Here is a 12,468-nt window from a genome sequence, read left to right on the forward strand (position 1 = left end):
TTAGACAACAAATTGTATTTGAGGTGAGTCGGGGAGAATAACAGGCCCAGGAAGTTGCCACAGGAGCAGATGGCTGACATGGAGGTTAGAGCCATGAAAGACCAAAGAAATGAGATGTCAAAGTGGATGTAGAAGGCAGCCAGGCTGGCCATTAAATACCATTCCCAGTTTCCACACAAGCTACAAATGTCATTATTACCTGATTCTTAGAAATGCAGGCCATGTTATTTCCTGGATTTGATTTTGATGTTATCATTTGGTTTAAAACCTGAACATTATGCAGAGGTTCTGAGGTTCTAGCTAAGAGGGAAAAGAGAATAAAGTAAGGAGAAATTAAGGGTAAAACCATATTAAGTAAAATTATCACACATAATAAATTCCCCTGATCCTTCCAGTAGGAATCATAAGAAGTAAATCAACTCATTTACACTGTCTCAGAAATTGCAACTAAAACATTTTTAAAATAAGTATTACACAATTTTCTGACCAATTCAAAATGCCAGGAAGTCCCCAAAAGAAATGTAAAACCTAACTAGTAATTTTAAACAACCAGATAGGATAGGCAATGCTTATTGCTGAAATGTGATATTTAGTTCTAAGAAAAAGAAATGGCTATATTTCTTTAAAAGTTGCATTAAACACATTGATTCCATTACAAATAGATGGAGTCCAGATTAAGTATTTTGGTCAATTTTGAATTAAAAAAAAAAATCCTAGAAATACAGTGACATTATCAAGCTTTTCTTGCAGGTTTGCTCTTTTAAAATGCTAAGACAAAGCCCCTGCTCTCTGGGGCTATTTAGTGGGATTATGATGATCAGAATGCTTTCTCTGTCACCTGAGAGTACAATTTGGTTTTCATTAAAAATTGGATGGGTTTTCTTTTTTTTTTTTTTTTTTTTTTTGTGGAGACGGAGTCTCACTTTGTCACCCAGGCTGGAATACAGTGGCATGATCTCGGCTCACTGCAACCTCTGCCTCCTGAGCTCAAGCAATTCTCCTGCCTCAGCCTCCTGAGTAGCCAGGACTACAGGTGCCCACCACCACACTTGGCTAATTTTTGTATTTAGTAGAGACGGGGTTTCACCACGTTGGCCAGGCTGGTCTTGAACTCCTGACCTCAGGTGATGCACCCGTCTTGGCCTCCCAAAGTCCTGGGATTACAGGTCTGAGCCACCACGCCCAGCCAGGTTTGTTTTTTAAAGAAAAGAAAATACTAGTACAAATCCAAGACTAAATGGACAACAACAGGCATTTTAGACAGCCTGATTTTACCTTGAGCTGACAAATGGGTTTCAGTGCGGCGTGTCTGAAATAACCTAAATGATAGCAGAAAAGACATCAATATAGATTATAAAACAGTACACAGCTGTTAGAGTGAAAACTAAATACCATAGACAACTTATTATAAGCTGGTAAAGTCTGATGTCAAGAGAGAATGTACAGTTAAATTTTAGAGTTGCTTCAAAATTAAAAAATAAAATTCTGGAAATATTTTTATATCCAGTACGTTATCTGTATTACAAAACTTCCTCCTTTTGCCTAGTTTATGTCAGTATTTCTCAAATTCAGATAAAAATGCACCCTCTTTCTCCATGTGTCAAGTCTGCAAATGTTCTAACACACGATGTTTGAACTCCTACTTTAGGTACTTTATACATTTGGAACATAATGAATATATTTGGAAGAAAGAAGTGAAAGTACAAAAGTACTTAGATTACTGCTTCGAAAGGCAGACATATCATTGTTCACGCTCTGTGAGAAGTTCTCAAATATGTCATTTCATGGCATATTTCATTTTCAACTCTACCTGTCGAGTAATGTGCAATTCCCACGCCTGACATTTCTCAGCGATGCGAGCCAAAGTGCACGCTATAAAGCAACCAAGTGGTAAGCCTCGTTGGCTCTTAAGTCAAACAAACCAATGGTTAAGAAGCCATTTTACATGATGAGGAAAGACTGAAAATTACGTGATATTAAATAATTATTGTTAGTCTTCTTAGGTATGATTATGGAATAAGGCTCTATAAGAAGTAAGACTTTAGAGATGTTTACAATAGGGTTTGGGGAAAAATATTTTGCTGTTATGGATAGGCTTTAAAATTCCTCAGCATTGAGAAACATGAAATGTTAATTATTAAAAGCTGGTGATAGATAAATGGAAGTTTATTATACTAATTTTTTCTTTTTTGTGTGTTTGAAAAATCTCATAATGACATCTTAAAAAGGCATGAGTAATACAGAAAAATTGAAAAGATGAGTATATTAAAGGCTGGCAAGGGGTGCAGTAGATAATGGATCTCAAATTCTACTAATGAGAGGAGAAGAGTAAACAATTGGTATAACCTTCAATAGGTAGTTTGGTTACATGCACCACAAGTGTAAAAACTCTTCATACACCCTTTGACTCAACAGTTTCAATTCTGAGAATCTATGAGTAGAAACTAAGTAAAAATAGGAAATATACTAAAAAATACTTTTATGATGAAGGAAAAAGACGTTGAAACAAAGCTGTATATGTATATAAAGCATGCATGCAATCCTGTAACAAAGAAAAAAAGTGCCAAGGAAAATGCCAAAAGGTTTTCTTTCGTTTTCTGTATTTTCACAGTTCCCTAAGTGACATATGTTTGATCATAGAAAAAGTTTTAAAAATGTGAACAATGTTATTCATTAAGAAATATATTCATCACAGGCCAGGCGCAGCGGCTCACACCTGTAATCCCAGCACTTTGGGAGGCCGAGTAAAGCAGGAAGATCACTTGAGGTCAGGAGTTCAAGGCCAGCCTGGCCAACATGGTGAAACCTCGTCTCTACTAAAAATAGAAAAATTAGCTGGGCATGGTGGCACGTCCCTGTAGTTCCAGCTACTCAAGAGGCTGAGGCAGGAGAATCTCCTGAGGCCGGAAGTGGAAGGCTGCAGTGAGCTGAGATCACACCACTGCACTCCAGCCCGGGCAACAGAGTGAGACTCTATCTCCAAAAAAAAACGGTATTTATCATAGTGCCGTTTATAAAAATCAAAATGTAAACAACTTCAATGTCCAGTTGGAGAGTGGTTGGATTATGACACAACACTGTGACAGGTTTCACAACTACTACAGAAGTAGTTTAAAAGTTCATAATTTCTTCAGTATTTCTTTGTATGTATAACCAGACATACAATATGACTTGCTGTTAAAATATATAAACACAAAGATACCCACACAGGCACAGGAAAAGATACAAGAAGGAAATGTGCCAGTTATTGTTAACAGTAATATTTCTGAGCAGTTTTTTTCTTTACACTATCCTATATTATCCACATTTTCCAAAACTAGAAGGATTTCCCTGTACAAATTGCTAACGATACAATTTTTAACAGCAAACACTCCTTTTCAAAGTCAGAATCATCACAGTGAGTTTGACTTTGTAAGCACCTGTACTGTTGTTGCAGGAGCTCTCTGGGTTCAGCCTGGTTTTGAATTCCTCTCTGAAGGACAGCACTGGCATGCTGCAGCTCTCCCTGGGCTTCCAGATGCCCCGCCCACGTTATGTACAGAAGGGATGACAGGGTTCCAATCCCACGGTTGTACAGAAACTCAAAAAATTGATGGAGGTCACTGTTGTACTCAGCCTACGGGAACCCAAAACAAAAAGACGTAAGAATAATGGAACTGCTAGTCTACGTCTGGTGAGGAGTTAGCCAGCTAAGCTGGGGGCCCCTAGGTAGCTTCAGATGGGAGCTGGTCACCAGCAAAACCAAGGCAGGTTTAGAGGGTTGGACTTTTCAGCCCCACCGCTGAACCTCCAGGGAGGGAAGAGGGACTGAAGTTTAAGCCAATCACCAATGGCCAATGATTTAATCAATCACGTCTGTGTAAGGTACCTCCATAAAAACCCAAAAGGATAGAGCTTAGACAAGCTTCTGGAGAGCTAAATACATGGAGGTTCCTGGAGGGTGTCACACCTGGAAAGGGCAAGGAAGCTCCACACACCTTCCCCAATACCTTGCCCTAAACATCTCTTCATCTGGTATTCATCGGTATTCTTAGTAATATCCTTTATAATAAAACATTAACCGAAAGTAAGTGTTTCCCTGAGTTCTGTGAGCCACTCTAGCAAATTCATCAAACCCAGGCCCAGGGAGAGGGTTGTGTGAACTCTGCTTTATAGCCAGCCAGTCAGAAGCACAGGTAAAACAACCTGTGGCTTGCAACTGGCATTAGAAGTGAGAGGCAGTCTTGTGGAACAGAACCCTTAACCTGTGGAATCTGAAGGTATTTTCAGGTAGTGCTCGAATTGAATTGGAGACACAATTACAGAGTTGACTGACTGGTTGCTGGTAGAGAGAAGTCCGCACATAATTTTTTTTCTTGGTTGGGGGGACAGAGTCTCACTCTGTCACCCAGGCTGGAGTGCAGTGGCATGATCTTGGCTAACTGCAAAATCCACCCCCCAGGCTCAAGCAATTCTCCTGCCTCAGCCTGCCGAGTAGCTGGGATTACAGGTGCCTGCCACCATGCCCAGTTAATTTTTGTATTTTTAGTAGAGACAGGATTTCACCATGTTGGCCAGGCTGGTCTCGAATTTCTGAACTCAAGTGATCCACCTGCCTTGGCCTCCCCAAGTGCTGGAATTACAGGCGTGAGCCACTGTGCCCAGCCCCTACATATTTTTTAATCACTAGTGACACAGAAGTCTGTTGAATCAGAGAATAAACAGTCTTTCCTCTCTACATCTTCAGAACTAGAAACAAGGAATTAAAAGTCTAAAACGATCTTACAATCTAAGTTTAAAAAGCAAAAGTACAACAATATTATAGATTTGATTATACATCTTAAGTATACTTACAAATTTTAAACAATAATTGATGAATCTTGGGTCATTGTGGTATTTCTTCTTATCTAAAAATTCCTTCATTAAATGTTCTAGTAAAGTTATCAAGTATTCTTTATTCTCAGGAAAATTCTCTTCTACCCACTGTATGTATCTAGAAAAATATGGATAATGTTAATTTTCCACGGGACAGCATATAGTTTGTTTAGGGGAAATAAAATAACTAAATGCTGACCTTTCCCATTCACCAAGGGGGTCATTGCCCTTGTAGCTCTGCATGTGGGCTTCAAGCATCCTAGAAGAGAGAAAGGTATGCACATGGGATATTAGAGATACTGCCTACAAGCAAAAGATAGACTTCATTTTACATATACCATTTATATGCATTACAATGAAAATCTTAAATATCAATCCACATAGTATTTAAAATTTTAAGAAGCATTCGCTCAGACATAGAAAACTCAGAAGCAGCCAGTGTTTTTCCAGAAGTCCCAGCTCTGTCCCCAAGTGTCCTTCTCCTCTCACAGAACCCCAATGTCACTACCACCATGAGGGGCAGTGTCCAGAAGTTTGCTCCTCCTCCTAACAAGAGGATCCAGGCATGGCACTGATTCAGATCCCTGCCCTTCCAGTGGGATCCAGGCATGGCACTGACTCAGACCCCTGCCCTTCCAGTGGGATCCAGGCATGGCACTGACTCAGACCCCTGCCCTTCCAGTGGGATCCAGGCATGGCACTGACTCAGACCCCTGCCCTTCCAGTGGGATCCAGGCATGGCACTGACTCAGATCCCTGCCCTTCCAGTGGGATCCAGGCATGGCACTGACTCAGACTCCTGCCCTTCCAGTGGGATCCAGGCATGGCACTGACTCAGACCCCTGCCCTTCCAGTGGGATCCAGGCATGGCACTGACTCAGATCCCTGCCCTTCCAGTGGGATCCAGGCATGGCACTGACTCACACCCCTGCCTTTGCTTCCCAGGAGCATGGCTGAGACATGGCTGGAACAAGAGTCAAAGAGGACTTGTAAATGGGTGTGAGGCAGCCCAGAGTACCACAAAGTAGAGTTCCAGACACAGTTTTCATGGCTTCAAAGTAACAAAGTCCCAGAGGAACAGTAGATGATAGCAGTGCTCAGAAATCAGCCACAGAGCTCCCAGAGAACTCTGCGTCCCCCACTTCCACATACTCAACCACAGCTGAAAAAAATCAGTCAGGCAGAGCAAAATTCCCCTTGGGAATTCAGATGCTAGAGGGGCTAAACAAACAAAAAGAAACATGCAAAGTAATGTCAGGTTACACTAAGTACTTAGAAGAACAAACAAAATAAAATATAACAGGAGAAAGGGTGAGAATGTGATAAGAGTTACTAGTTTTAGACAGGCTGGTCAGGGAAATCCTGCCTCTCAGAGGCGGTGACATGTGATCAGTGCCAGACAGCCATGTAGCTATCTGAGGGGGAAATGGTCAAGGCTGAGAGAACTTCAGGAACAGAAAGCAAGCCAGTGTGGTTTAAGTGTGATGAGCAGGAAAATGCGGGGGTGACAAGACCTAATTTGCATTTTAATGTACCTCTGTGTGAAGGAGGAGGTAGAGGTGAGAATAGAAGTGGGAAACCAGTCAGGAAGACTCCTAGGTTTTCTGTCTGAGACACTATACGATTTTTTTTTTTAAAGATGTAAAAAAGCAATATGTATTTTTATTTTTATTTTTTTAGAGATGGAATCTTGCTCTGTTGCCCATGCTGGAGTGCAACGGTGCAATCATGGCTCACTGTAACCTCAAACTCTTGTGTTCAAGTGATCCTCCTGCCTCAGCCTCCTGAGTAGCTGAGGCTACAGGCACATGCCACCATGTCTGACTAATTTTTTATTTTATTTTTTGCAGAGATGAGGTATCACTATATTTCGCAGGCTGGTCTTGAACTCCTGGCCTCAAGTGACTCTCTCACCTTAGTCTCCCAAAGTGTTGGAATTACAGGCATGAGCCACCATGTCCTGCCTAAAAAGCAATATTTACTTCTAGCTATCACCTTGGTATACAAATGAAATCAATGTTTCTTATGACTCAAAATCCAGAAGCCACAAAAGAAAAGCTAAATAAAGACAACTATATATAAATAAAAACTTCTGCATGGCAAATAACCAAAACAAACAAAAAACCTACAAAATAGAGTCAAAAATGATAAACTGGAAAAACAATGAGCTTTTAGAAGCTGAGAAAAAAAGTTATTAACCCATTTTTTTTTAACGAGCAAAGGACATAAGAAATTATTTCATAGAAAAACATACATGGCTCACAAACATGAAAAATGTTCAACCTCTCAAAACAGAAATTCACTTCGCTGAGACACAATTTTTCACTCATCAGATTGGCAAAAATAAAAACCGTGACAAGACTGTGTAGGTGCAGCAATGGGAAGCAGGCTCTCTGTCACATCTTGCTTGTAGGTGGGCATGCGCTCAATTCCTGCCAAGGGGATTATCTACCAAAACTGGACTGATTTGCTTCTGATCCAGCAAACCACTTCTGCAGATTTGGAAGACACATACACATGTGTATCCGCAAAATGTTTTGTACAAAATTTTTCACTGTGCCACCATTTGAAACAGACTGTCAACAATCTGTGTCTATCAATAGTTGACTGCTTAGATCAATTATGGTACATGAAATATTACACGGTTGTAAAAAAAAGAATAAGAAAGAACTTTATGTATTGGTAGAGATCTCCAGGGATATTGTTAGGCAAAAGAGCAGTGTACATACTGTTATATTTTATGTGTGGTAAAGGCAAAAAATGTATACAAACATGCAGACATTTAATATATTATAATAATGTAAATATTTATATTTCCAAAAAGAAACTAGAAAAACGGTTACATGTGACAGAGTAGGAGAGTAGACAGGTACAGGAGTTCTTGGTAAATACTGTTCTAAATATTCTTTTAGTCATATAAATGTATTGCTTATTTTTAAAACTAAAAAAAAAAAATTCTGAATTTTAAATGTCTCTCATGCTTTATAGCAGAGGGACAAATCCCTATTTCAGAACCTTTCTTCCAAAATATGTCTAGTAGGCCCGCCCAAGGTAAACATTTCATGTTCTAACACCAACCACATTTCTCTAGTAAAATGACCTGAATACCCTGTAATAGTAAAACATCCAGTTCATTAAAGCAAATTCATCTTTAGTAAGCCAAAATAGGACCAGGAATATTTGCTTTCCATTTAAAAAAAGGGGCGGGGGACTTCTGAAAGAAAATAATTTGCCGGCTAGGTTGAAGGCTACAGAAAAAGTCTTAGAGTAAATGGATTTTTGTTTGGACTATATTTAACAATCTCGGTCTTCTGATCCCAAGGAACTGATAAAACGGACCAGTTTTACTTCCTGCACCTATGACTTAATCGTTTTAAATGCCTTTAAGTCACAGTCTGGGTAAATCATCTAAGTCATAAAACAAAAGCGTGGGAACTTCAAAAGTTACTGATGCTGGCGGGTTGGCACACATCACTCAATAATAGGCAAAGCTATTTTTTTTTTCAGTTTTTTTTTCTTAAAAGTACCCTGTATTCAAAGACTTTTAAAAAACAGCAGTGAGATTATGAATAGGAGAGCAACTTTAAATTCGTTCCCTACTGTAGTCGAATTGTTAAACACCTGATTTTGAAAATGTATCATAAAATCTAAACACAAGGTTCAGGATTTTTCTCAGGTTGAACCGTCAGGAGGGGATTCCTTACAAAGAATAAACGAGAGCTCTGAGGACCTAACGAATTATCCAGATTCCTCCAAACGGCCACTGTGGCGTGGATGGGCGGACAAGCTCCAGGCCTCAGCGGAATCCAAGGTGCCGGAGCCCTCCCCGGCTCTCACGCAGCCCACGGCCTTGCTGGGTGGGACACATTCCAAACCCAGGAAGGGGGCGGAGGGGGCAAAAGAAGGCAGATCTGGGGCAGGCCAGGCCCTAACCCCAGCCGCCCCAGCCCCCTGGGCTTCCCCGCCCCACCAGACGGACACTTACTGAAGGACATTTTCCGGGGTGTCCATGGCCAGAGGACGCTGGCCGGCAGCGGCCAAATTTCAGCCACAAACCAGGAGCCGCCGCCGATTCGAATACCCCGCGCAGCCGCAGTCGGCTCGCCGAACGTTTCAGGGAGCCTGCCCATTGGTGGCGGCGGCAGAAGGCTGGCCAATCGCCGGGGCCGTTGCTCGGCGATCAAGTCCCGCCTCCCTCCCTTGGGCCAGTAGCTCCTCCCATTTCCCGTGGTTTTCGGTTGAACCGAAACCTGGCAGTTGCTGAGCGAGCACCGGGTGTCTGGGATGCGGCGCGGCGAGGGGGAGCTGGCTTGGCTCGGCGTAGGGAATTGGCTTTTTTGTTTTAGCTATCCAGGTTGTAGCTGGTCTACATAATTACACGATTAAACCATCATTGTAGGAAAGACTTTGCAAGAGAAAAATGTCTTAACTGGAATTCTTTGAGAAAGAAAAACCGTGCCTCAGTCCTTGGGTCCTGAGAGTCGTGTTTCTTCTCCCCTTCACTTAAATATGTAAATCAGAATCATTATGTCTGGTTCATGGAACGGAAGAAAAAAAATCCGTGTGCAGGGTCGAGACTGTCGTAGCGTAATCCGCAGCACCCGGGAGGCAGGAGGCGAGAAAAAACGGGACCTGCTGCCGGGGACCCCTCCCGCTTTCTGGCAGTTTTCTATCAGCGTCCTCGGCTGTGAGAAAATATCCCAGATGCTGAAACCAATAGTCTTAGCCCAGAATCTCAAATGCCGTGGCAAAGAGGGAGTGACGACGGCCTGTGGAAAAACCTGAGGAGTTTTTGGCTCAGCCTTCATGTAGAGGGGACGTGGGCGGGGCAGGGGCGTTCTAGGGTCGGCTGCGTAATTTTATACGAGGCACTGGAAAGTGATGGGTTAGTGTCCTTGGAGTAGACCCCTGGGCTTTATTTAACTGATCTGAAAGGCTGGGCCCTGAGCCACACAGGGGAACTGTCAAACAGCTTCACGTGGAAGGTGGGGCTCACGGGACTGGACTTTCTCTACAGTCAGCTGTAATTAACATAAAAGCAGAAAAGTTTGGGTAGATTACAGAATGTCCGCTTTCAACATCTTTTGGGGGACAGGGCACTCTGGGAGACCAAGTTCTTAGACACCATAAAATCAAAAATAGACACTTCTTTGTAGAGGAGTCCAGATGTCTAAAGAGGAAATAAGTAATATGTAGGCCGGGCGCGGTGACTCAAGCCTGTAATCCCAGCACTTTGGGAGGCTGAGACGGGCGGATCAGCGAGGTCAGGAGATCGAGACCGCTGGCTAACACGGTGAAACCCTGTCTCTACTAAAAAATACAAAAAACTAGCCGGGCGAGGTGGCGGGCGCCTGTAGTCCCAGCCACTCGGGAGGCTGAGGCAGGAGAATGGCTCCGGGAGGCGGAGCTTGCAGTGAGCTGAGATCCGGCCACTGCACTCCAGCCTGGGCGACAGAGCGAGACTCCGTCTCCAAAAAAAAAAAAAAAAAAATTAATAAAGTAATATGTAATACGCTGATGTTTCTTAAGAGTGAGTTGGGAAAGAGCCTAGTCTTCTCTGCCCTTGGTCTTTAATACCTTTTTACTCTACCTCTCAAAAGTGTTTCAAGGGTCACTTGACAATACAAAATAAAGAGCTGTTCATGCTAGAAGGAGGTTAGGTGGAGGTTCTGCTTCCTTGGCCTCTTGAGTTAAATACCTAAAAAAATAAGGCTGGGCACGGTGGCTCACGCCTGTAATCCCAGCACTTTGGGAGGCCGAGGCGGGCAGATCCCCTGAGGTTAGGAGTTGGAGGCTAGCCTGGCCAACATAGTGAAACCCCGTCTCTACTAAAAATACAAAAATCGGCTAAGTCCTGTCTCTACTAAAAATACAAAAATTAGCTGGGTGTGGTGGTGCGCGCCGGTAATCCCCCCAGCTACTCCGGAGGCTGAGGCAGGAGAATCGCTTGAACTCAGGGAGGCGGAGGTTGCAGTGAGCTGAGATCGTGCCACTGCACTCCAGCGACAGAGAGGGGAGTTCCTCCCAACAAAGCAAAAAGTCGGGCGCGGTGGCTCACGCCTGTAATCCCAGCACTTTGGGAGGCTGAGATGGGCGGATCAAGAGGTCAGGAGTTTGAGACCAGCCTAACCAACATAGTGAAACCCCGTCTCCACTAAAAATACAACAAATGGCCAGGCGTGGTGGCACGTGCCTATAATCCCAGCTACCCAGGAGGCTGAGGCAGGAGAATCACTTGAACCTGGGAGGCAGAGGTTGCAGTGCTCAGATTGCACCACTTCACTCCAGCCTGAGCCACAGAGTGAAATTCCGAGAGAGAGAGAGAGAGAGAGAGAGAGAGAGAGAGAGAGAGAGAAGAGAGAGAGAAAGAAAGAGAGAAAGACAGACAAAAACCCTAAACAAAAATTTAGCTTCTGGAAATTCCGATGGTCACTGAGTCCGAAATTTCTTCCAGTGTGTTGATGGCTTTGAATCTACCTGAGTCTCCAATTTGTGGGGTTTATTACTCAAAAGGTAATAAACTCTGAGGTCTTTAAATAAGTGCTGGATTCCGCTAACCATCACAGGAACTAGGACACTTTTGGTCCCATCAACTCAAGTTTTCATCTGCTTCTGATAGTGGCTCAATCAGTAATCAATTAGGAAATGTTGATTGAGAAGCCATCATGAGCTAGGTGCTAATTATAACCTTGTCTAAGTCAAACAGAGCCTGTCCTGAAGGAATTAATGATTTAGTCTGGGAAATGAGGACACAGAAATAAAGAATTGTTTAAAGGTGGTATATATGTATATTAAGAGCCAAAAGAGTTCAGACTGTATCTGCTAGGCCAGCAGTCCCCAGCCTATTTGACACCAGGGACAGGTTTTCATGGAAGACAATTTTTAATTTTTCATGGTGGGGTGGTGGCGGGGGCGAGGGATTGTGGGGGTGGGCAGTGGGTGGGATGATTTCAGGATGAAAGTGTTCCATCTCAGATCATCAGGTGTTGGATTCTCATAAAGAGCTCGCACCCTAGATCCCTCGCATGTGGGCAGTTCACAATAGGGTTTGCACTCCTATGAGAATCTAACATCCCGCTTATCTGACAGAAAGTTGAGCTCAGACCGTCACCTGCCAATTACCTTCTACTGTGCGGCCCAGTTCCTAACAGGCCATGAACAGGTACTAGCCCGTGGCCTGGGATTGGAGACCCCTGTGCTAAAGGTATTCCGAGGAGGAAGAGGTCTTGTGGACCTGTTGGCCAGACAAAGCTTCATAGGGAAGGTGGGGCTTGAATTGGGCCTTGAAGGGAGTGGGGATGGATATGGGTCTGGCAGAACCCTGGGGAGGTCATTCCATGTGTAAATCAAGATTTTAGAAGGAAATCACTCTTGAGGATTCATGAGCATTAGAGGTTCTTTTTTGAAAGACTGGTTTGTTATTTTGATGTTACATCTTGAATGCTACACTAAGAAGTTTGTACTTCATCACTTTAGTAATAGTCTTTTTGAAGCAAATAAGCATATGATCATATGGACCTCATGATAGTTACACTTAGCTCTACCCTGTTTTCTAAAAGCCACAGAACTTGTTTACTCTCCTTCACTTCTGTTACTGGGGGTTCCTCTCCCACC

General features: G+C 43.0%; 3 protein-coding genes across 8 annotated transcripts in view; 2 read left to right on the plus strand and 1 right to left on the minus strand.

Moving 5' to 3' along the window:
* BUB1 (BUB1 mitotic checkpoint serine/threonine kinase) overlaps positions 1-8,979 on the minus strand; it is a 40,990-nt gene extending 32,011 nt beyond the window's left edge. Inside the window, exons 1-6 of the mRNA XM_050753005.1 lie at positions 8,840-8,979; positions 5,054-5,113; positions 4,834-4,972; positions 3,420-3,616; positions 1,276-1,319; positions 200-300 (exon numbers count right to left, since the gene is read on the minus strand). Of these exons, the coding sequence (XP_050608962.1) occupies positions 200-300; positions 1,276-1,319; positions 3,420-3,616; positions 4,834-4,972; positions 5,054-5,113; positions 8,840-8,865 (567 nt within the window). The 5' untranslated portion in view covers positions 8,866-8,979. The remainder of the gene's footprint in view (positions 1-199; positions 301-1,275; positions 1,320-3,419; positions 3,617-4,833; positions 4,973-5,053; positions 5,114-8,839) is intronic.
* The window catches only part of MTLN (mitoregulin), a 1,146,577-nt gene that overhangs the window by 1,086,701 nt on the left and 47,408 nt on the right, over positions 1-12,468 (plus strand). The window lies entirely within an intron of this gene.
* NPHP1 (nephrocystin 1) overlaps positions 1-12,468 on the plus strand; it is a 364,586-nt gene that overhangs the window by 231,594 nt on the left and 120,524 nt on the right. The window lies entirely within an intron of this gene.

Source organism: Macaca thibetana, chromosome 13 (genome assembly GCF_024542745.1).
Source record: "Macaca thibetana thibetana isolate TM-01 chromosome 13, ASM2454274v1, whole genome shotgun sequence".
NCBI lineage: Eukaryota > Metazoa > Chordata > Mammalia > Primates > Cercopithecidae > Macaca > Macaca thibetana.